The sequence below is a fragment of the Colias croceus genome, chromosome 6, assembly GCF_905220415.1.
Source record: "Colias croceus chromosome 6, ilColCroc2.1".
In the NCBI taxonomy this organism is placed as follows: Eukaryota; Metazoa; Arthropoda; class Insecta; order Lepidoptera; family Pieridae; genus Colias; species Colias croceus.
The window spans coordinates 6,207,727-6,229,992 of NC_059542.1; the positions used below are offsets into that span (position 1 = coordinate 6,207,727).

The window sequence follows — 22,266 nt, forward strand, 5'->3', positions numbered from 1 at the left end:
GATGCGATGCCTTTTTCGGAAAATTATCAACATATATGTAAATAAGAAAATACTATCTTACTAAAGAATCTTGTTTATATTAATAAAGTGGGCGATGCACTGTTAGTGAGAATATCTAATGATCTTGATTTACCTTTTGCGAAATAATGTGTTCATTGACATCAAAAATGCTTCCTTAGAACATTTATGAGTGCCCTATTATAGGAGATGTAGAAAAATTTCACTAAATCTCTATTAAGACGTCTTATTTTTTTAGGTTCAAAAATTTGTATAGGTAAATTAGCAGGTAATTTTGGCTTTAGATTATCTATACTTTGCATTATTATTATAATATAGACTGGAATGTAAATAAATGTAAGATTAAGTAATCTTGAATTTATTCAGTACTCACAAATCATTCAATGTAATTGAGCGTGTCACAAACGCGTGAAAAAGTTATTGTTTCCTACATTAACTAATAATAACACGTTTGATTAAGACTCCATTTCCTTATATTATGCCTTGAGTTAAATAATAGGTAATCATTCAATTAACGAACTGATTTAACTTCCGAACGTATAACAATTACAACGGTTGTACCTTGTTTTTGTGATCGTTTTGCTGAATCTGCTCTAATAATAAGAATTTCAACGAGATATCTCTATCGAAACGTAGAGTAGTAATAGGACATTTTGAATTATTTCTTAACTAGCTTTCCGCCTGCGGCTTCGCCCGCGCAGTCAAATAAAAACCCGCATAATTTCCGTTCCCGTGGGATTTCCGGGATTGCGTCATTTTCCCGGGATAAAAAGTAGCCTATGTCCGTTCTCGGGTATCAAAATATCTCCATACCAAATTTCATGAAAATTGGTTCAGTAGTTTAGGCGTGATTGATAACAGACAGACAGACAGAGTTACTTTCGCATTTATAATATTAGTATGGATTTGATATATTAATTAATGTCCTAATCCACTTATCGTCCATTGTTAAAGGATTTGCACAAACTATCTTTTTTAACCGTCAAAAAAAGGAGGAGGTTATCAATTCGGCCGGTATGTTTTTTTTTACGTATGTACACCGATTACTCCGAGGTTTCTGAACCGATTTACGTGATTCTTTTTTTGTTCGATGTGGGATGGTGTCGAATTGGTCACATAAAAATTTTATTCGGATAGGCCCAGTAGTTTTTATTTTAAGAGCATTTTTATCTGTATTTGTAAATGTTGCAAGTGCAAGTTTGAAGTCGGTTGTTTTTAACGCAGTTATCACTTGTATTTTAGTTTGTCATTTTTCGGGGTTAATTTGTAATTTATGTTTGAATTTCTTCAAGTAAGTAAGTATGTAAAGATAATAATTATGTAGATTTTGTACTTAATGCAGCCCTGTAAATATATTTAATGAAGCGATTTTTATATTATTTATTATTTAATAGTATTTTTGTTTATTAAGACATTCTGTAAAATTAACATATTTTTCATAGATAATAATGATTCGCACAAAGGAACCTAAATGGAGCTGAGATAAGATGCACCTTAATTATTTCCAATATTTATTTATCACAGAACTATTTATTCAAATTGGTGTCGGTATGTGCAAACAAAGATGCTGCAGAGACAAGGTTTGGTCGTCTTTCAAGTAATTATCTCATTAGGTTTTTGTAAAATATAGCGGTCAAGTGGAACGGTTAATCGTGCGTCAACGTCACGCTATGTCTTTTATTATTTAGACAAATACGCGTAATTGCTTATTATTTTACATGGGAGATAAACGAAGGAACACTATAAACTAATAATAAGCTCATTATAACTGGAAGTGATTGTGGCGTATCTAAATTTAAGACAAAGATCAATAATTTGATTAAATTACATTTCGTAAGGCATTAACACGATTGTTGTTTGATTTACGTTTAGTTATCACAAAGTTATGACCTCAATATTTCACGTATGATTAATTTTTGTCCTATTATAGCACGGCTACTGTAATCATTCATGTAAGGTCACTTCATAGTCCCGCAAATACAAGACCTTCGCATTTCAGTGGAGTGACATAACATGCGCTAATAGTCACAGGTCCATTTTTATCATTGACGGGCAGGGTCGGGTTGATTAGGCGTGGGTGTCGAAATTTAATATAGGCTTTATATGGTAAGATAGTTGCATGTCAACTATACTGGTTAGAGACAAAACAAAAACCACTGTAAAGAAAATGAAGTTTGAAGAAATTTTGTTTAGATCGTTAATTAAAGTTGCTGTGTATTTCAGCGGGGTTCCAATTGTTTAACAGTAATTTTAAAAAATATTTATAGATGTTCATTTCAGATTAAATTTCAATATAAAGCTCAAAAATACGTTCAGGCCTAGAGGAAAAAAAAATCTAAAACAGGTCTCGAATAAATGTTTTAGGGATAAATATATTTTTAAGAATAAATTGATATTTTTCGTTACTGCAGATGATTTGATATTAGGTGTTATGATTTTTGAAGTCCGTTGCAAATTTGTTTAATTATAATGAGGCTGTTAATTATTTGTTAGGTAAATCTGTAACCATAGGTAGTGCATTGTAACATAAGTGCATATTTATTAATATTTAATACCAACCTCTTGAGGTATTGCCCAAATGAGTTATTTTTCGTCTCAACAATCACGAAAAATAGAACGGTATATATGTTTATATTCACAGGGACAGTTTAAATTTGAATTTTACGAAAGTAGAACTAACACTGCTATTGTAAGCTAACAAAGAATATTCACAGCATGTTAAAGAGAATCGCAACAATGGGAAATGAGGTGTGTCCTCAATACTTCCATTTAAACAAATTGTTAGAACAAAAAGATTAAGAGACAAAACGTCGCGTTCGCGATCGCATCGGGCTTGGAGGCTTGAAAAACAAACGCGTGGTGCGCACGCGCCGGTTCTGTTGAAACTGCTTCGGGTTTCCCGCCAAAAACACGCGGTGATAGTACACCAAGAATACCTACTATCATCTGTGCTACTATCTCATTCACTATCTCGGAATTATGCAATCTGCTACACTGGATTTATTATTGAATTGTTGCAGGTCATGAAATGTTTACGGTTGACCCACAACATGAAGGTCAACTTTTTCGCTTACTTGCCCACTATTAGGTGTATTAAAACGTAGAGTATTTGATGATATTAGCCAATAATATAGAAAAATACTATGACATTTTCGGTTATTGCAATATTTATTACATACCTACCCTATGTGGTTGGATGATTGGCTTCCTTAAATATGAAATAAAGCTTAATTCGCATTTTGTATTACTAAACTGACACCTACCACCTACATACCAAATGGAAAACATTACACAGGAAATCAAGAGAATAATTAGATGTTGAGGTCATACATTCTCCATTCCTATTTAATTTTTAAGTGAGTGATATAAACTTTTCTTTGGTTTTTGCTTTTGTGACTACTGCGCATCGATAAACTAACAGACAGCGCTTTATTAATAACTAGCTTACCGCGTGCGGCTTCGCCCGCTTTGTCTATAACCTAATAAATTATATATTAAAACCTTCCTCTTGAATCACTCTATCTATTAAAAAAAACCGCATCAAAACCGTTGCGTATTTTTAAAGATTTAAGCGTACATAGGGAAATAGGGACATAGAAAACGACTTTGTTTTATACTAGGTATATGTAGTGATGATGATGTTTACGTGTAAATTTTGAACAATTTTGATATTTCTTAAAATTATTGCACAAGGTGCTTATAAGTGTAAAATAAATATTTATATTATAAAATATTTTTTGGGTAATAGCTTATTTTATTGACTCGTCTATCAAAAATGATTTAATGGTCGTAATCAATCTAATCGTTAATGATCTTTCTACTCTTGAAGCGCTTAATTTGTGTTGTGTGTGATAGGTGTATTCCCACCTTCATATGATTTTATCGTTCAGCACTAAGTAACGCCATCTATAGCCAGAGGGTATACTATGTATTAAAGCAGCTCACTATTCTGAGGTGCAGAGGTGGACTTAGCTCAGTGTGCCTAGTGCGAGTTTTCATCGAGTACGAAACGTTACTATCGCGTTTGCGTCACAGCCGAATTAGTATGGGAAATCGAACAGCGCCCCTAGCGGACGTATGGGGAAGCTTTGATTACCTATACAAATTTCGCTGTGACGCAGACGCGATAATAACGTTTCGTACTCGAGGAAAACTCGCACTAGGCACACAGTACGTATTGATTATTTCTTAATGATTATTTTCAACAGATGACAGCTTAATAAACCTTAGGAGTGTGGAATAGGTTATAGGTAGGTATATTATTATTAGCAACGGTAATAACTAAGTATATAACTTGTTTAATTATTTATGAAATTCCTCATTAAAAAAAGAACATAAATCATGGCATTAGCAGTGAGAATATCAAATATTGAAAATATATTTTAACTTAAGCATAGATAACTTAAATGCGAGACTTATTATGGATAAATAAGGAAAATAAATGAAATAAGCGATATTTATTTAAAAATATATCTTATGTAATTAATCTATCACATTTTAGAATATTTAATGAAAAACGCCATTTATAATTTAACAGGATATTGATTAAGCATATACATAATAAAATAAAAGTATTACTTATAGTTAGATATTTACGGATGATACAAGAATTCAAAGTAGTATTTTGCAAGAAGATGCGCGCCTGGCTTTTTGTTACACGCAAAATTGTATTTTGACATATTCACACATTTAGGCGCGTCACACACGGTGAAGATACTATGTATAATATTTTATGTTAAGATTCTCTAATATAAAACGTTACAGTATCTTAAGGTACCTATCCGAAATTTTGTGGGTCATTTGTAACAGGATGGCGGTTCTACAGGGGTCTTAGTACGCAATGACAAAAAGAAAAATGATGGTCAGAATGCTGATACCGGATACCTTAAGATACTATAACGTTTTTTATTAGAGAATCTTAACATAAAATATTATAGTATCTTCACCGTGTGTGACGCGCTTTACACATAAACATAGTTCATTATATTAACTTACATATTTGAGCACCAATAAATATTGGCAGTAACAAGTGGCAGTGATAATAAAATTATATTATAAGAGTTACTATCTTATAAAATAATAAATTAATGTCCGTTCTATTTTTACTCGGAGCTGACCATCGTGTCGTTATAATTTAAATAATAGACAACGTTGTGTTGTTTGTAAAATATTGAGAATTTTCAGTCTTCCCAGTCTGAGGGATTGGTATCGTAGTATATAATTGGCAGATATTTTATAAACTATTTTTGTTGCTTTGATTCAACTGGAAAATACAGCCACTTAAATTCATAACTCTTGAGCCCATATTTTGGTTCCTTTTCTGTCTCAGGTTTTGGCACTTCATCAGATAATAAATCAAGCACTTCTTGACTAATTTTCGGACGGAATCCCTTTTCATCAGCTTCATAATCAACACGAGTTCTTACACCATTTCTGCCTGTTACATAATAATAACCTTGCTTTGCACCATTGGCATAACCCTTCTCGAAATGTCCATGGAATCCAACCGTATAATTGAACACGTATAAAACTCGCTCCATATAATCTTTAGTGACGCCTTCTGGTAAGCCATCGCTTTCACCTGGGTTTTTGTGGTAAATATCTGTGTTCTTATCGACAATTTGCATTTGTGCTGAAATAAGCATAGGTTTTTCCGGCGGTATTTCAGGTAAATTTGTTGACTCTAATGCATTTCGATTTATTCCTGGCAATGCATTTTGGGGACCAACTAATCCAGATTCTGGTTCATATCTTTTTGGGTTACGGCTTCCTGAAAAACCTGTTGGGTTATTTTCAAATTTTGAACCATATGATTGTGATATTGGGTTTGCAAATTCATTTGGTTTCTGAGCATTTACTTGTGTGTCTGGTATTGTACCTGGATATGATGAAACGCCATCATTTCTTAAACCGTTAGAATATTGATTGATATTGCTATTGAAATTAGATATTTGTTGATTTAATCCTTCTGGTGAGGGAGCCACATTTCCATATGAAGGATTATTTTCCAATCCATATCCACTTTGTGACACACTTTGCGAATTCTGGACATTAGAATTGTAATCTTGAGGATATTGAGTATTAGGTCCATTGTTTAGTATTGGGTTGTTATTTATACCATATGAAGGGTTATTTGGTTGTCCATTACTATACGTATTTTGGTTGTAATTATTGTTTTCTGTGTTTTGTACATTTTTATTTTGATCATTGTTAAAACTTGACAAAGTTTCTGCTTGATTTATTTGCGAATCAAATGATTGTGATATTGGGTTTGCAAATTTAGGTGCTAATGTTGTCGTAGTTGGTAAGCTACAATGAGAGCATGATTTAACCGGTGACGCAGGTGGTAATTGGAACGTTGACACTTTAGAATTTTGATGATTCTCAGGTTGAGTGAATTGTGTTTGAAGTTGTTGTTTTGCTTCATTCGTTGGAGTTGAAATTCCACTTGATGATGCTGGTAAACTGTTCTGAGTATTTGGCAATGACAAAGAATGTCCTTGCCGGGCGTTTTGAGAAGCGGCTGAGGGATCTGTGAAATTTTAGTAAATATAAATTAAAAAGCGCATATTATTATTAAAAACAATAATATTTAACTATTGTGGAATGTTTTTAAAAATGTTAAAAAATTACATAAGTAGTTACTTAAATATAATAACTATAATTTAAAACTTACATGGTTTTACGCGGATATTTTTCATAGACAATATTTTGAAACGTCCTTGTTCATCAGTAGCGTACACGGTGACGTGATACACTCCATCAGCTGTTATGAATCCAAACTCTCCCATAATAATTCCATTCTCATCTGAAAAATTAAGAAAGAAAGAAATTAGGATATTTTATACTCAAATACATTTTTCTATAAAATATATCACACAAATTTAAATAGAGATGTATGTATGATGTTGTGTATAAATCTTTTATCTATAAACTCTATTATAATATTATCTCTTTTCTTAGAATAATTTGGTGCTGATCTGAACCACTAGGTATAATGTTCATTATTAGATAATTTTTTGTGCGACCTTGACCACCAGATTTCCATTTTCAGAATTTTGCCATCACATTTAGAACTTTACTTATTTACACACTTCAAGGCATGACGTGATTATGTCAGTATTTGAATAATCAAATTCATATATATAGTTATTTCCTATAGCCTAATGCACGATAAACTATATAACTAAACTTAATAAAATAAAGATATTATGCACATTACATAAATTTAGTCATCACGAATTACAAATATTATCTCAGTTACTGCATAGTCTATATGTAAAAAATCTGTAACTATTTATCCAAAAGATGATCGCTTAGAGTATAATAAATTATAAAAGTATCTATGTGAGAATATCGAATAAGCAATATTTTTAATAAAACAAAAGAGTGTTAAAATGTTTTTGTAATAATAAAGTCTAAATCTAAAGTATCTTATTTCGCAATATGGAAGTTATTTTTATTTGATAGAGCGTGTCATCGTTTTTAATTGTTCATAATAAAGATTGACTATTTATAATATTGGCTCGTGGCGACGTCAAGTCTCAAAAAGCGAGTTATGACTTAATAGCTATGACTGAATATATGATTATTTAACCCACAATCCGTATATATGTGACCATGAACTTGCGTATGATATGTACCTTTTTTCTCGTGGCGATGCTGTTCGCCGTCTATTGAAAAACCGAATTCATATGGCCTGTTTTCATCTGTATACTTGTCCACCCCATCCACTTGAAGTGTAAGACCAATGATACCCAGAATTAAAAGACACTTCTTGGCCGCACACATGTTAAATCTGAAAAAACAATGAAATAGTTGATTAGCTTTGCCTTCATACATAATTTTGTACTTAAATAACGATTCTTGAAGGAGGGTTTAAAATGTTTTAAATTCTTAGGTGTATTTTAGCTTACGAGTAAAATGTAGTTACAATTTAATATTTTAACATACTGCGGTCTGCGAGTATTATTTCAAGAACATAGGTACCATGAAGGGCAAAATGTTAGTATGTTTCAACAGCATAATATATAATACATATATATTTACTATTTCGAAGACGTTGTAAATGTGTCAATTTATTTGTTTACGGTTATTGTTATATGTTTTTATGGCTTGCCTATGTTATTAATTTATAAAGCGAAGTATTCCAAAGTTTCACTGTAGCAATGTTATCAAAGAAATACCAAATCAAATTATTTCTTTATTTGCTTGCATGGCTGCTTTATTCTTTAGTACTTATTTTCTTAAAAGTAGATATTTCCTCAACAGCAATAATGATTTTGTTACAGTGATTATGACATGGACATAATACCAAAACAATGGTTAGAACTGCAAATAATAGCACTTTGCAGCCATCGGTAATAGTTATATTTTATAAGATAGATTTGCATATTTTGGGTATTCGAGTACCTATACGATAAGATGTTGTCATACTTCTTTAGTGTCATCTGTTACTTTAAAGTACAATGGATTATTTTAACAATAAAAAAAATTTAAATATTCATCCTTTGATGATACTTTTCTTGATAGGTACATATAAATGATCACATTTATTGGTATAAAGTTCAAACTAATATAAATTTCCCCTCGATTCTAACAATTCAATGTGTTATTATAGGATGGGTATTATTATGTAAATTTAGGAACATTTATTTTGATAGTCTGGTAACTTGTATGTATGGTAAGTTATACCTATTAATTATATTATATGTCAAAATTGACTATTTCTGTAATAAACAATCAAGTTTATTGTTGTAATTTAAAGGTTAATACAATGAATTTGTTGTAATTTTGTAATTCTTTCAAAAATATTTTATTTTTATGCCTCATGAATTGCAAATTAGAAGATTACCTTGGCCATCGGAAGAAATTGATTGTACAATATAACTTATAAAATATAAATTTTAATTTCCGCATTGAGTAATTATGTATTGCAAATATGCTATTTATTTAGCAAAATTATTTAAAAACATTAAATTATATTATGTTATAATATATGTTCAAATATGCAAAAATATTATTTAATTTACGACTACGTATGTTTAACGAAGAATTAACTTAATAAATACTGCATTATTTATTTGCATACCTATATGTATAGATATCTATTATCTAAACCAAAATTAATTACACTCTAGACAAAAAAGGTGCAGAGTGTACGCATGTAAATCCATACTAATATTATAATAATTAATGCGAAAGTAACTCTGTCTGTCTGTCTGTTACTCAATCACGCCTTAACTACTGAACCAATTTGCATGAACTTTGGTATAGAGATATTTTGATACCCGAGAAAGGACATAGGCTACTTTTTACTCCGGGTAATAGGATAGGTTTTATCCCGGAAATCCCACGGGAACGGGAACTATGCGGATTCGGATTTTCTTTGACTGCGCGGGTGAAGCTGCGGGTGGAAAGCTAGTTTTATATAAAACAAACAAAAAGTTATTAACGTTAATTGAAAATTAGCTTATGACAAATGTTCTACGATAAAAAATATAATCCATCCTTCTTCTACTAATATTTGAAACAGATAAAATTTTAAGACAGCAAAGGACTTACCGCTTACGCGAATAGTTTAAAATTAAAACTATAGTTCATGTTATTGTATGAAATAATTTTAATGTTTTTTACCTTATATATTATTTAAAAACATAAGCGCCCGCATGCGGCCTATTGCGCAAATGTCCGCACAAGACTGCGCCGATACTTTGGCAAACGTAATTTATTAACTCATCCGTGAGATTTGATCTACAGGTATTCACTACGATTAAAAAAAAACATTTATTGATTTTACTCAATCAATGTTGTATTGCAGGAGATTATGGTGATAAATATAGCGCGGATGTGTGAGTGACAATATATTGTGTACACTTGTGTTTAATTGTGTATTAGCATTTATGAATTTGAAAGTTTATCGTACATTACTTACACAATTATATCTAAGTATATCTATATAATATATAATATATAACGTAATCGAATTTCTATAAGTAATTATGTTTATTTATTAGAGTATATTGATCTATATACATAATAAAAATAATATTATATGGCGATCGTGTTAAAATGAACTAAGAAAACTAAAGTACTTATTAATTTTCAGATTCAGTTTTTGAAGTTTGATAACCAAAGCAAAATTCGTGTAAAATGTGCAATACGCTGAACTCTACCGGTGATTGAGATGCAGAATAGCAACACTACACAAAAAAAACCTTACTCAGCAAAATTTACCAGTTAAATGAATATTTAATAATGTATAACTATATTATATTTTAACATATTCAATTTAATTTTGATATAATTATAAAGCTGAAGAGTTTGTTTGTTTGACTGATCGCGCTAATCTTGGGAACTACTGGTCCGAATTGAAAAATTCTTTCGGTGTTAGATAGCTCATTTATCGAGGAAGGCTATAAGCTATATATTATGATTACGCTACGACCAACAGGAGTGGAGCCACGGGGGTGAAACCGCGCGGAGCAGCGCCTAGTTTAATATAATAGGGCTCACTTGATTATTCTAATCGTAGGCTCTATGTTTTGTACTTCTATATTTATGTCACAATTATTTATAACAAACCACTATATTTTAAAAAATTATATTATATTTTTGCATCAGTAGGTACGTGAGTATTGTTTGAAAGTTCTAGCGGTTAACATTTTCTTAATTTTTGTAATTTTGTGTACATTTTCATAATTTGCTAGTCTATTTTAATAAAAAAATATAAGTCTTGTATTTGAAATATAAGTCATTATTACCTATATGTTTGTATGATTGAATATAATGCTCCTTTCAATTGAATTTTGACCTACTTTACAGACATATTTAATTGTATCTTTGTACACTTATCAGGACGTATCGGTTACTCTACAATAATTTCATGGATTTACAGTGTGGTTTTAAGGTTTTCTAAACTATATTAATTATCTATATGATTTATCGACGCTACTATTAAAAGAAAAGCTTCATTGGCCACAATTATATAATTTCAATAAAACGTATTGCATAAATTGATAAAGGTCAGTGTGTAATGTATTGAGTGTTTGATGTTTATTTTACAATTACCGAGACAAATCAAGGTTGAAGTTTTGGAATTGATAGTATAGATACGGACAATTTTTGTAAACTTTACTATATTTTGTTGAGAAGGTTAACTATAAACAATTAGTCAACAAATATATATTTTATTCGGTTGGCAATATGTAGCGGTGTAATTACTGTGTTATTATTTATGACGACCAGAATGACGCAATGATGCATTGATTTTCTTGTTTTGACAATTTTTTAGAGAATCTCTAAGGCCAATAACGCGTCATACATGTGTTTTATGTGGATATAATTTTAATATTTTAATGATTCCTTGATATAAATATTTGTATGAATTGTAAAAATGTTATGAGACTTTAAATTTCTAGATGCTTTTAGTATCAATATAAAATGTGGGTATTAATAACGATTTAAAGTCTAATAGGATCTTTTTGTCTGAAGTTTTGTTTCTGCATGGCTAATAATAATTATATTGTGTAAAATAATAATTTCAAAACTGTAAAATTCTCATCATCATCATCATCATCATCAGCCCATATACGTTCCCACTGCTGGGACACGGGCCTCCTATGAGGGTACAGGCCATAATCCACCACGCTGGCCAAGTGCGGGTTGGCGGATGACACATGTCGTCGAACTTTTTTTTTTTTTTTAATTCTTCGACATGTCGGTTTCCTCACGATGTTTTCCTTCACCGTTCGAGCAGTGGTGATGTTACAACATGCGCAGATAAATTGAAAAATCAATTTATTTCCTGCGCGCTCGCCTGGTCTCGAACCACGGACTTATCGATTCGAAGTCCGAGGTCTCACCACTGAGCCACCACTGCTCTGTAAAATTCTAAGTTGATGAAATGCATACGCGTGAAAGCTCATTATTTAAATAGGACACAACATACTTTTTCATCACACATTTACTTTAACTTTAACTAGATACTAAACTAATATTTAACTTTATACACCAACTAGATTTCCGCCCGCGGCTTCGCCCGCGTTTGCAAAGGAAAACCCGCATATTTCCCGTTCCCGTGGGATTTCCGGGATAAAAACTATCCTATGTGTTAATCCAAGTTAACCTCTATATGTGTGCTAAATTTCATTGTTCATCAGTTCATCGGTTCAGTAGTTTTTACGTGAAAGAGTAACAAACATCCATACATCCATACTTACAAACTTTCGCCTTTATAATATACATTAAGATGGTGTTTGAATGGAGTTTTGATTGGTGTTTGGATTGGTGTTTGAGTGGTGTTTGGATGGTTTTGGAATGAAGGTGCATACGGTCTGTTATTTAAGGAAAATATTCATTTGAGTTCTCATTAATCGTTCAATACTACAATAATGAAAAGCTCTTATTTTAATATTATTAGATACCTATCAGATTAATATCAACAAATATTATTTTTTGATTTTCATGTATGTATGTATTTAATCTTTTGTTTTGATTCCATAATTACTGATTAATTCCTTGTTCATGGTATTATTATAAGTTATATTATATAAGCTGATTAAATGCTTTATATGTTAACAAAGGTTAAGTGCTTCACGTAATTAAATTATTGTACAATAATGATAAATTACTCCAGGAAGCTTTACAAGGATGTGCGATTAAAATATGTTAAAAATATACTACCTACTACGGCTATTAGCCATAGTGGATAGTGACATTATGCATACTCGTAATCGATCTGAATGAAAATTGTATGCAATATAATTTTTAATGAACACTTTTAATATATAAATAGGAACTCTGTGCTAGCATCACTAAATAGTATAAAACAAAGTCGCTTTTTCTGTCCCTATGTCTTATGTCCCTTTGTATGCTTAAATCTTTAAAACTACGTAACGGATTTTGATGCGGTTTTTTTAATAGATAGAGTGATTCAAGAGGAAGGTTTTAGTATATAATTTATTAGGTTTTAGACACAGCGGGCGAAGCCGCGGGCGGTAAGCTAGTAACATATACAAAAAAGGTGCATTTCACGTCCTAAGCCACAATAGATTTTGTTTATTTGAATGCATGTTTTTTGGTTAGGTGATTCTGAAGCTTTTATTATTTTACCATCCTCAATCGACATTAGGAGCTCTCTTCATCAAATTAATTGATAGATATTAGGATAGATTTTCTGGCATTAATTTTAATGGCATATTAATGTTTCGAATGAAATTAATTTTTTATGAAATATGTCCTAGCTCTATTATTAGTTTTTTCATGAAGTATCACGAAAATTTCCATTTTTTTTTAAATAACGAAAATACATTAAGTAAGTTTTGTTATTTTAAATCCGTTTATAAATATATAGAGCAGTATTGAAGTGCTTCATGAAGATAATATTGAAGAACTAAATAAACAGCATACCTAGCTGCAAAGTATCGAATATTAAATTTCCGCTTGACATCATTTGTTTGAGTTATAATTTTAAGTTACGGTTCTTGTGCATATAATGTGTTATTTATGACAAATAATTTAGCTCTGCCGATGTTGTTAATACTTTAAACCAATGTAACGATGAAACTATATTTAAGAGTTAATACGAATTCTTTCAATAGGTAGATATGTTCCTAAATAGTAAAGAATATAGAAGGTTTTTTTTTTTGTTATTACATTAATCCATACTAATATTATAAATGCGAAAGTAACTCTGTCTGTCTGTCTGTCTGTTACTCAATCACGCCTTAACTACTGAACCAATTTGCATGAAATTTGGTATAGAGATATTTTGATACCCAAGAAAGGACATAGGATAGGTTTTATCCCGGAAATCCCACGGGAACAGGAACTATGCGAGTATGCGGGTTTTTCTTTGACTGCGCGGGCGATGCCGCGGGTGGAAAGCTAGTATAATATATATCTTAATGATATAGATAAATAGCTTAAGTACAGTTAGTTCTATATAATTATTACATAATATATTATGATACGAGTAAGATGCGTGAAGTGCAATATATAGGAAATGAATTTAGTCACGAGAATCTACACATCACGTTTTGCTATAAATTATTATTTTGTTTACAAAATTGTAGCATTTTAGGCGTAGTTGTTAAATGGCACAATTATTGTATATAACATACAGAATTGCACATTTATGAACCTTTACCAATACTATTTAAATGAAAGTTAGAAATAATATACACACAAATGAAAGCAGTATGTTTTACCAAAATTCATATGTAGGTATATTATGAAAATACCCGTTAAGTATATTAATATAAATCTAATACAGCTAGTCTTACTCGTTGTTTCATGTTTGCAAGACGAAGAGTTAAGAGTTTATAATAGTGTTGCCCAAATGCAAGAACAAGACGAGACTTAGCCAGTCTTGGTCTTGGTCTTGCGCCAATACATCTGGTCTTGGTCTTGGTCTTGGTCTTGCGCCAATACACCTGGTCTTGGTCTTGGTCTTGGTCTTGCGCTCCCAGTCTTGGTCTTGGTCTTGGTCTTGCAGCAAGAGTCTTGCAAGTCTTGCAAGTCTTGCAATTACCTATTAGTCTATTACTATTTATTAAAGTTTACTTTAAATCTTAGAAAAACGTATTAGAATTGGAACATTGTGAGCTTGAATTAACATAGCCATAGTAAAGATCAAGCAGATTAATAAATAACTAGTAATGCGCATAGGTCCAGTTTCTCATATTCTTTGATACAGTTTTTTGCGTCTCATAGAATTCCTAAGCGTACCTACCTAGTTATACACCGAACTGTTACACTAACTACTCAGTGAAATAGCGCTAAGTCCTAGCTGCAAGACGCAAGAGTCTTGCAGGCTAAGTCTTGTTCTTGCTCAAGTCTTGCACGGTCAGTCTTGGTCTTGGTCTTGCTAAAAATACGCGGTCTTGTTCTTGGTCTTGGTCTTGCAAAAACGCAAGACGCAAGACCAAGACTGCAAGACCAAGACTGAATTTGGGCAACACTAGTTTATAATAACGATTCTCAAACTTTTATATACCTTTTGTAATGTTATTTCGATAGTTAAAGCTGGCAATTGTATACTATATTGTGTTAGTAGAAATATATAAATATAAATCGAAATTTTAAATTCACTAGGTTTTTAAAAAACAAACAAAAAATTATGAATTGTACAATTGTACATAATATGTAGTATTTTATTTTATATAGATATTGATTATGTACGGCACAATAATTTATTTCTGTAAAAATGTGAAATATGCGGTAAGCAATACATTAAGAAATTGCCAATTCCTATCTCATTATCAGGTCATTAGCATATATTGGGAGAATAATGTATCTATAGCATCATTCATCTAAAAGAATTAAAAGTATAATACAATTCGTCACAGTATTTGTTAATACGCAATCAAGATGAAATTGGTAAGTTCAAGTAAAATCATACAACACGCGTATTTTATTATTGGAAGACATGAAACTTACATTGCCTTACTTTTCAGTTCATTGCTGTGCCGCATTACTGGCAGTTGCATCTTGCGCACCGCTCGACTCACTGGGTGGATTCAGAAATGGTGGAATTGATTGCCCGGAGACGGCTCCCAGCCCTGGAGCACGAGGAGGTGCATGACGAGTACGGTCAGTTCGCGCTACGCTATACGTGACAGCTGAGGGAACCGTGGTCTCGGAGCGAGGCCGCCTCGTGCCCACTGAATGGAGGATACGTGCTCATCACCGAAGGCGAGATCTCCTTTGTCGGTGACGATTGCGACCTGTACATTAGCAAATACAGCGCTGGCATTGATGGTTACCAAGTAGAAAGCAACCACCCTTTGAAAGCACCAGAACACGTACAACCTATTGAAGTTGTTAGTGATAGCGAATAATTTACCGACACCCGATCAAATAAACAGTGACCTATTTTATATTTTTTTTCTTACCTTCATATTATGTAGATAGTAGGAAGTCACATTGTAATGCATAATTATTAATGATTATGGTTTTACAATTTCATGTTATTTAATATTAGGAACCGGTATTTAAAAAATTCTGACATTTTTCATTGAATTCAGACTAGCAATGTTGAAGTGCACAAAAAACATATAATTTATCACTTCTTATCAATCTAGTAAATGTATGCTAATGCAATAATTTATATCATACACTAAACCTAAAAAGTCTATCTATAATTAGAATTGAAAAACAAACTCCTTAACTCTCCTTAAAATGAACACAATATACCTACATATAATATTAAAAACAATGTATTTGGAATATTACGTTACACTAAGCTTTCCATCAGCTTCATGATAATCATTTGAGTAGTTCAATAATACTGATCGTAATAAAGATTTGTCAGAGAATAATTGCAATTAAATACGAACAGGCGGATGAAGATATCAATATTTAACACCTTTCGAAAAAATTCAATCGTTATACAATGGTATATTATTATAGTTTTGTACCAATCGTCTACAAAATAAATAGGAACTATAAAATGGTGAGCTTTTTGTGGTTATTCTAACAAAAATGATGTTTATTTAGGTATTATAAAAGGCCGTGCCCGTGAAAAGAATTAAACTATACAACCTAGCTTCCATTTAAACGAATATTTAAAAAATGAAAAATATATCTATGATACGTTTTTTTTGTAACTAAACTTCTCTGTAACGTACCTTCGTAAGTGCTCAGAAATTAAAATTATTTATTACACCTACTTTCATAAACCTTTTCTATATTGTAAGGGTCACCGATGGAATACTATTTATACAATAAACGATTATTTGATAAATTGACGATAAAAATGCGTTGTTCCAACCTACATATTATTATGTATAATTCCCGAATCACAAGACAGTTGCAAAGCCAATTACATAATTGAAATTCTTTAACGCTACATTTAGATCAAATGAACGAATACAAATTTTAACCCCAATATGTCAAATTATTTTAGTGTATACAGGTGTAGACACAGAGTGTAGAACATTCTTTCGATGTTCTTAGTTCGTTAGAAAAAAATATATGCAATGTTCTAATACTGAACAACACTGAATAAGAGTTTACTCTAAATTTAAGAGTATACTCGTATTCAGAGTCTAAAAGATCACGAAATAATGCTCTTGCTCTAGCTCTAGCTCGATGTTCGTTTGATGTAAATGCACCGTAAGAAGATCCAACATATTTCATGACGATTATCCTCATTAAAAGAAACATTTCATATCGGTGTGATTGAGTTTATAACGATTAAATAATATATTAAGTTTATAAGTTTATTAAAATAAATCTACATATTTATTTTTTTATTATTTATTATCTTATTTTATTTAAAATATTGTAAATGATCACTGTATATTTAATTCCGTATCTTCAAATCAATCGCTTTCACTTGCAACTTAACCCTGGACGGGTTCAGGTGCTACCAGGGGGTGGTTGGTCTCAGAGTGGTAGCCGTCGATACCCGCGCTCCATTTGGTGATGTACAGTTCACCGTCATCACCGATGTATGAGACCTCGCCCTCAGTGACGAGCACGTATCCTCCCCTCGCTGTGGGCACGAGGCGGCCTCGCTCGGAGACCACGGTTCCCTCAGCTGTCACGTAGCGCAGCGCGAACTGACCGTACTCGTCATGCACCTCCTCGTGCTCCAGGGCTGGAAGGCGTCTTCGAGCGATCACTTTTACCATCTCCGGATCGTTTTCGTAGTGTAATGGCGCGCAAAGAGCGACTGCCACGAGCGCTGATAGTGCGATGTACTGTAAAGAGAATTATAATTAGAAGAATACAATAATTAAAATAAGATTAAAAGTGCATTTCAAATAAAATGTACTTACCAATTTCATAGTGAAAATTATTGTTGTATTGCACACCGTGAGATACTTGTACAAATTGATGCAAATTCTTAAATCGCTTTATTTTTATATAATTCTAAATGAGTTAATTAGGAACTTGAACATCTAGGTGTTCATTAAATTTAGCATTCCTTTAGTTTGCAACACCGGCCAAACTTGACCTATATTGTACATTATTAAATAATTATTATTATTTATTCATTAGCATGTCATTAGTCATTTGAACTCTTCAGGCAACGGAAATGCCAAAGAAAAAAAAGAAAATATTTTCAATTGCAGGAGCACATGACTCAATAGAATTTTAATTCAATTACTAGATATAAATGCTTTTAATAGGATAACACCTATCGATACTGAAACGTAGTGGTGATTTTACCTAGTAAATCGAGGCAATGTTTACTCAATATATATACAGGGTGTCCGGGAGGATAGGATTTCTGAAGGGACTTTTAGTTTTGCACACACTGATCATGTAAAAAATACTTAAACAACAAAATTACATAAAAAAAATTTTTGCTAAATTTTTCCTGAAAATCCATGTTTTCTTCTCTAGCTTCGCACACCGGCATATAACGCTTCGCTAATGTTATAAGCATTTTGTCTATGAAAACATAATCTTAAACTATAGGTCACGTGCTGGTAGCAAAGCTGGGCGGGTTACTTACCTAGACACGCGGCAGCGTGTCAAGCCGAGTTCAAGCGAAGAGAACTGGCGAGCAGCAGCCGTGTGTATATTTACACGAACCATTTCGAGCCACTTTTCACCCCCTTATAACTCGAAAACTATTTAAGTTAAATAAACCAAATTTGGTACATATCAAGAGGACCTCAAGATAAACAAGAAACTTAAATTTCATAAATAAAGATTAAACAGTTGCGTAGATATTAATATCCAAAAATCGCAATTTTTAAGACTGACTGACTTATAGATATATAAAAAACCTAACCCACTTCCAGATTTTGATGATTAGACCCCATAATTTGATGAGGCTAGTTTTACATACCTACTGTTTATATTTTGTGAGGTTCTAAAAACTAGCCTCATCAAATTATGGGGTTCAATTATAGGTCATTAGTTGTTTGCTTTGTGAAAATAATTATATTTGTCGGCGCAACGACAATAAACGACTACCGTCAAACTACTAAATAATTATAACTAGCTAAAGTTTACTTAAATCTTTTTAAATAAGTGGTTAAATTAACGAAATAATTAATGTTTGTTAAAAATGATAAAAATTCATTGCAAAAATTAGAGTGGCAACACTCTCAAACTAATTCTTGTGAGTCATGGTTTAATTTAAATACGAGCGTCCGACGGCACAGAGCACATTCACGCGCCGGCCGTTGGAGCGTTCGGAGCTCTCTCTATAATTACGACGTGGAATAAAAGGGCAGTAAAAATACCCACAGGCGTTCTACTTCGAGTATGAGCGCCTGCCCTGATGATGGTGACGTCAGAATTGCTGACGTCACCTTTTAAAAATAGCCTTCGGGCCTTTTTCTTCCGTCATCAGAAGTGGGATAGAATTCAAGCTCACTCTTTTTAAATTTTAAACGTTTACGTAGTTTTGTAACGGCATACTGGCGTTTGTGTTTTTCTCGTGCGTTGTGTAAAGTAAAAGTTTGTTACGTGGATTATTGTAACGGGAGTGTGGTTCATCGAAGGAATTGTGCGTGCTATCTGCGCCTCTCTTTGTGATAAGCATAAATCTACGAGAACCTCCGAGAAATCTACGAGAACCTTCGAGAATCTGCCTATGTCACAAATGAGTAGGTGTTGGTCGCATGATACGCGAACGGACTGCTTCTGTCATGTGGAGTGTTTAGTGTTATGTAAGGTCAGTGTGGCCGAGGCAGTGTGTTTTTGAAATCCCGAGATGAACTACCGTAGTATTGTAATACGAGAAAAGGCGTACGAGGACGTACGATTGTCAATATGGCCGTGTTAGACGTAACTTTGGTTTAGTATTTTGTGGATGAATAGTTGTCATTATTTCATGTCAGAACATGATTAGCTTCTTAGATTAAATAAAGTGAGTACAAAAAACTGATTTCTTAATAAAACAGTTAAAATCTACGAGAACCTTCGAGAACCTCCGAGAATCTACGAGAACCTTCGAGAACCTCCGAGAATCTACGAGACCCTCCGAGAAATCTATGAGAACCAACCTCCGAGAAATCTACGAGAACCTTCGAGACTCTCCGAGAACCGACAAAAAACATGCCAAGATTATAACTTGACATTGTTACAGACTTTTACAACGAGGCTGGTGCAGAGCGCGCACCGCCTGTCAGTATGGCCGTGTCGGCGCAACGACAATAAACGACTACCGTCAAACTACTAAATAATTATAACTAGCTAAAGTTTACTTAAATCTTTTTAAATAAGTGGTTAAATTAACGAAATAATTAATGTTTGTTAAAAATGATAAAAATTCATTGCAAAAATTAGAGTGGCAACACTCTCAAACTAATTCTTGTGAGTCATGGTTTAATTTAAATACGAGCGTCCGACGGCACAGAGCACATTCACGCGCCGGCCGTTGGAGCGTTCGGAGCTCTCTCTATAATTACGACGTGGAATAAAAGGGCAGTAAAAATACCCACAGGCGTTCTACTTCGAGTATGAGCGCCTGCCCTGATGATGGTGACGTCAGAATTGCTGACGTCACCTTTTAAAAATAGCCTTCGGGCCTTTTTCTTCCGTCATATTATTCAAACTAAAAAAGTCATATTTTGGAATAAACATTGTTCTCTAAGGGAAAATAAAACAATTGAGTTTTCAGTCAACCTAAGAACTTAATACATCTTTGTAAATAAATTTCTGGTGTCTGCAGTACTTGGCACACATTTAGATCTCATTTCTTTTTCTGGAAAATTAAGTCAACGATTGAACTCGGCTCCAATTTTTACATTTATGTTTTTGGTGGGATTATGGGTGTACACATAGAGTTTCAAGAATTCATCTATTTGAAAAAAAAAAAACTGGATCAGGAATTTTGTATTTTTAACATATTATGCAAAACTGTAACTTCCTTTGAGCTTAGTATACCAACAGTGGGACACCCTGTATATGCTACTGGTAATCTATACATTCCAGATATTCTATATACCTAATACCTAGGCGATGTATAGAATGCCCGGCGTGTTCAAGAGAAATATTATGATGAATATTTTCCCTTACATTCTTTACCTAGGTAATTTATGCAACTTGAAAAAAATGAAAAAATGAAAAATATTTATTTAGACCCACATTATAAGAAGATTACATAAATGAGACACGACAATCGCCTAAACTAGGTACTAGACCTGTGCTATAGGCGATCGACGCTTTCCACTCCATAAGACACAGTGCCATTATAACGTGAGTAAAAGCGAGTTTGTGTGTGTGTGTGTGAGTGAGTGTGTGGGGGTGAGTGTGTGTGGGTGAGTGTGTGTATTTGAGTGTGAGTGTGTTTGTGTGTGTGTAAGTGTAAGAGTGTGTACGAGGTTGCGTGCATAATATAGTAATAGATAAGTTTCACATACCTAATACATTTGATTTTTAAGAAATTTAAATTAATACAAATTACATTTTTACACATTAAATTATTACACATTACATTATATTATTACACAATTTACATTATTACACATTATTTGATGACATTCTATGTTTAAAGGTACTATATTTCGCGTATGTACGTAGTGTGCTCGAATTTGCGAGTTCTATTTGGCGTCCAATTTATCGTTGTCATATTGAACGGCTAGAAAAAATTCAAAAAATCTTTGTAAAAAAGCTAAATTTTTTATGTCATGCCAATCCAGCTGATTATCTCGAATCTTGTGCACTCCACAAATTAAATACCTTAGAACAGCGAAGGGATATTATTGATATGATGCTCTTTTTACCCGACTACGGCAAAGCAAAAGGAGGGTTATGATTTTGACAGGCTAATGTATGTTCATCTGTTCCCTCGTAACGTCTAAACTACTTATCAGAATTTGACAAATGACATATCATTAGAAGCGTCTTAATTGTCCGCTGGTTATAGGCTATATGGGGTTTCACAAAATCTAATGTGGCGTCCTCTATCGGACAAAAAATACAAAGTAAAAAAATAAAGTTAAGATAAATATCCCGTGTTTAGTATTATTTGAAAGCGCTTTCCTTGTACATTTTGAATATATATATATATATATTACTAGCATTTGCTCGTGACTTTACCTGTATTCATGGGCTGATTGCATATATGATATAATTCACATCTTTTCGTCCATAGCTTCTTTATTAGTTCATCAGTTTAACTTTTGTTAATATTATGCCCCCAAATACACTTTAACACCAAAATAGTACAAATAATATAAAGTGAAAAAACTAAAACCCAACTACGACAATAACCGGCGCTGAAAAAGTATAAAACAAGATTTCAGAATACTGAACTGAACAAAGTTGCTAATGTAG

The 22,266-nt window shown here is 32.6% G+C and overlaps 4 protein-coding genes across 5 annotated transcripts in view; 1 reads left to right on the top strand and 3 right to left on the bottom strand.

Moving 5' to 3' along the window:
• The window catches only part of LOC123692290, a 30,123-nt gene extending 27,210 nt beyond the window's left edge, over nt 1-2,913 (bottom strand). The window contains exon 1 of the mRNA XM_045637016.1: nt 2,578-2,913. The gene's annotated coding sequence lies outside the window, so the exon portion shown is untranslated. The remainder of the gene's footprint in view (nt 1-2,577) is intronic.
• A 1,965-nt stretch (nt 2,914-4,878) lies between these two features.
• Nucleotides 4,879-9,711, bottom strand: LOC123692288 (protein lethal(3)malignant blood neoplasm 1-like). 2 transcript variants are annotated; one of them, XM_045637012.1, is made up of 4 exons: nt 9,655-9,711; nt 7,662-7,816; nt 6,695-6,826; nt 4,879-6,550 (listed from the first exon to the last, which is right to left on the bottom strand). In XM_045637012.1, the coding sequence occupies exons 2-4, from the start codon at nt 7,807-7,809 to the stop codon at nt 5,259-5,261; spliced, it is 1,572 nt and encodes a 523-aa protein (XP_045492968.1). In that variant the 5' UTR covers nt 7,810-7,816; nt 9,655-9,711; the 3' UTR covers nt 4,879-5,258. The 2 variants fall into 2 exon arrangements, with proteins under 2 accessions (XP_045492968.1, XP_045492969.1); XM_045637013.1 differs by lacking the exon at nt 9,655-9,711 and having other exon boundaries at nt 6,695-6,828; nt 7,663-7,771.
• A 5,679-nt stretch (nt 9,712-15,390) lies between these two features.
• On the top strand, nt 15,391-15,860 carry LOC123692657. The gene is made up of 3 exons (XM_045637427.1): nt 15,391-15,399; nt 15,477-15,596; nt 15,642-15,860. The coding sequence occupies exons 1-3, from the start codon at nt 15,391-15,393 to the stop codon at nt 15,858-15,860; spliced, it is 348 nt and encodes a 115-aa protein (XP_045493383.1).
• Nucleotides 15,861-17,366: 1,506 nt separating this feature from the next.
• Nucleotides 17,367-17,813, bottom strand: LOC123692658. Its single transcript, XM_045637428.1, has 2 exons — nt 17,805-17,813; nt 17,367-17,726 (listed from the first exon to the last, which is right to left on the bottom strand). The coding sequence occupies exons 1-2, from the start codon at nt 17,811-17,813 to the stop codon at nt 17,367-17,369; spliced, it is 369 nt and encodes a 122-aa protein (XP_045493384.1).
• Nucleotides 17,814-22,266: the final 4,453 nt, after the last annotated feature.

Coding starts and splice junctions, on each gene's coding strand:
- LOC123692657 (XM_045637427.1), top strand. Junction 15,597..15,641: donor CAGCCCTGGAGCACGAGGAG/GTGCATGACGAG, acceptor TATACGTGACAG/CTGAGGGAACCGTGGTCTCG.
- LOC123692288 (XM_045637012.1), bottom strand. CDS start 7,809: ATGTGTGCGGCCAAGAAGTGTCTTTTAATTCTGGGTATCATTGGTCTT. Junction 6,827..7,661: donor GCATCGCCACGAGAAAAAAG/GTACATATCATA, acceptor TTAATTTTTCAG/ATGAGAATGGAATTATTATG. Junction 6,551..6,694: donor AAATATCCGCGTAAAACCAT/GTAAGTTTTAAA, acceptor AAAATTTCACAG/ATCCCTCAGCCGCTTCTCAA.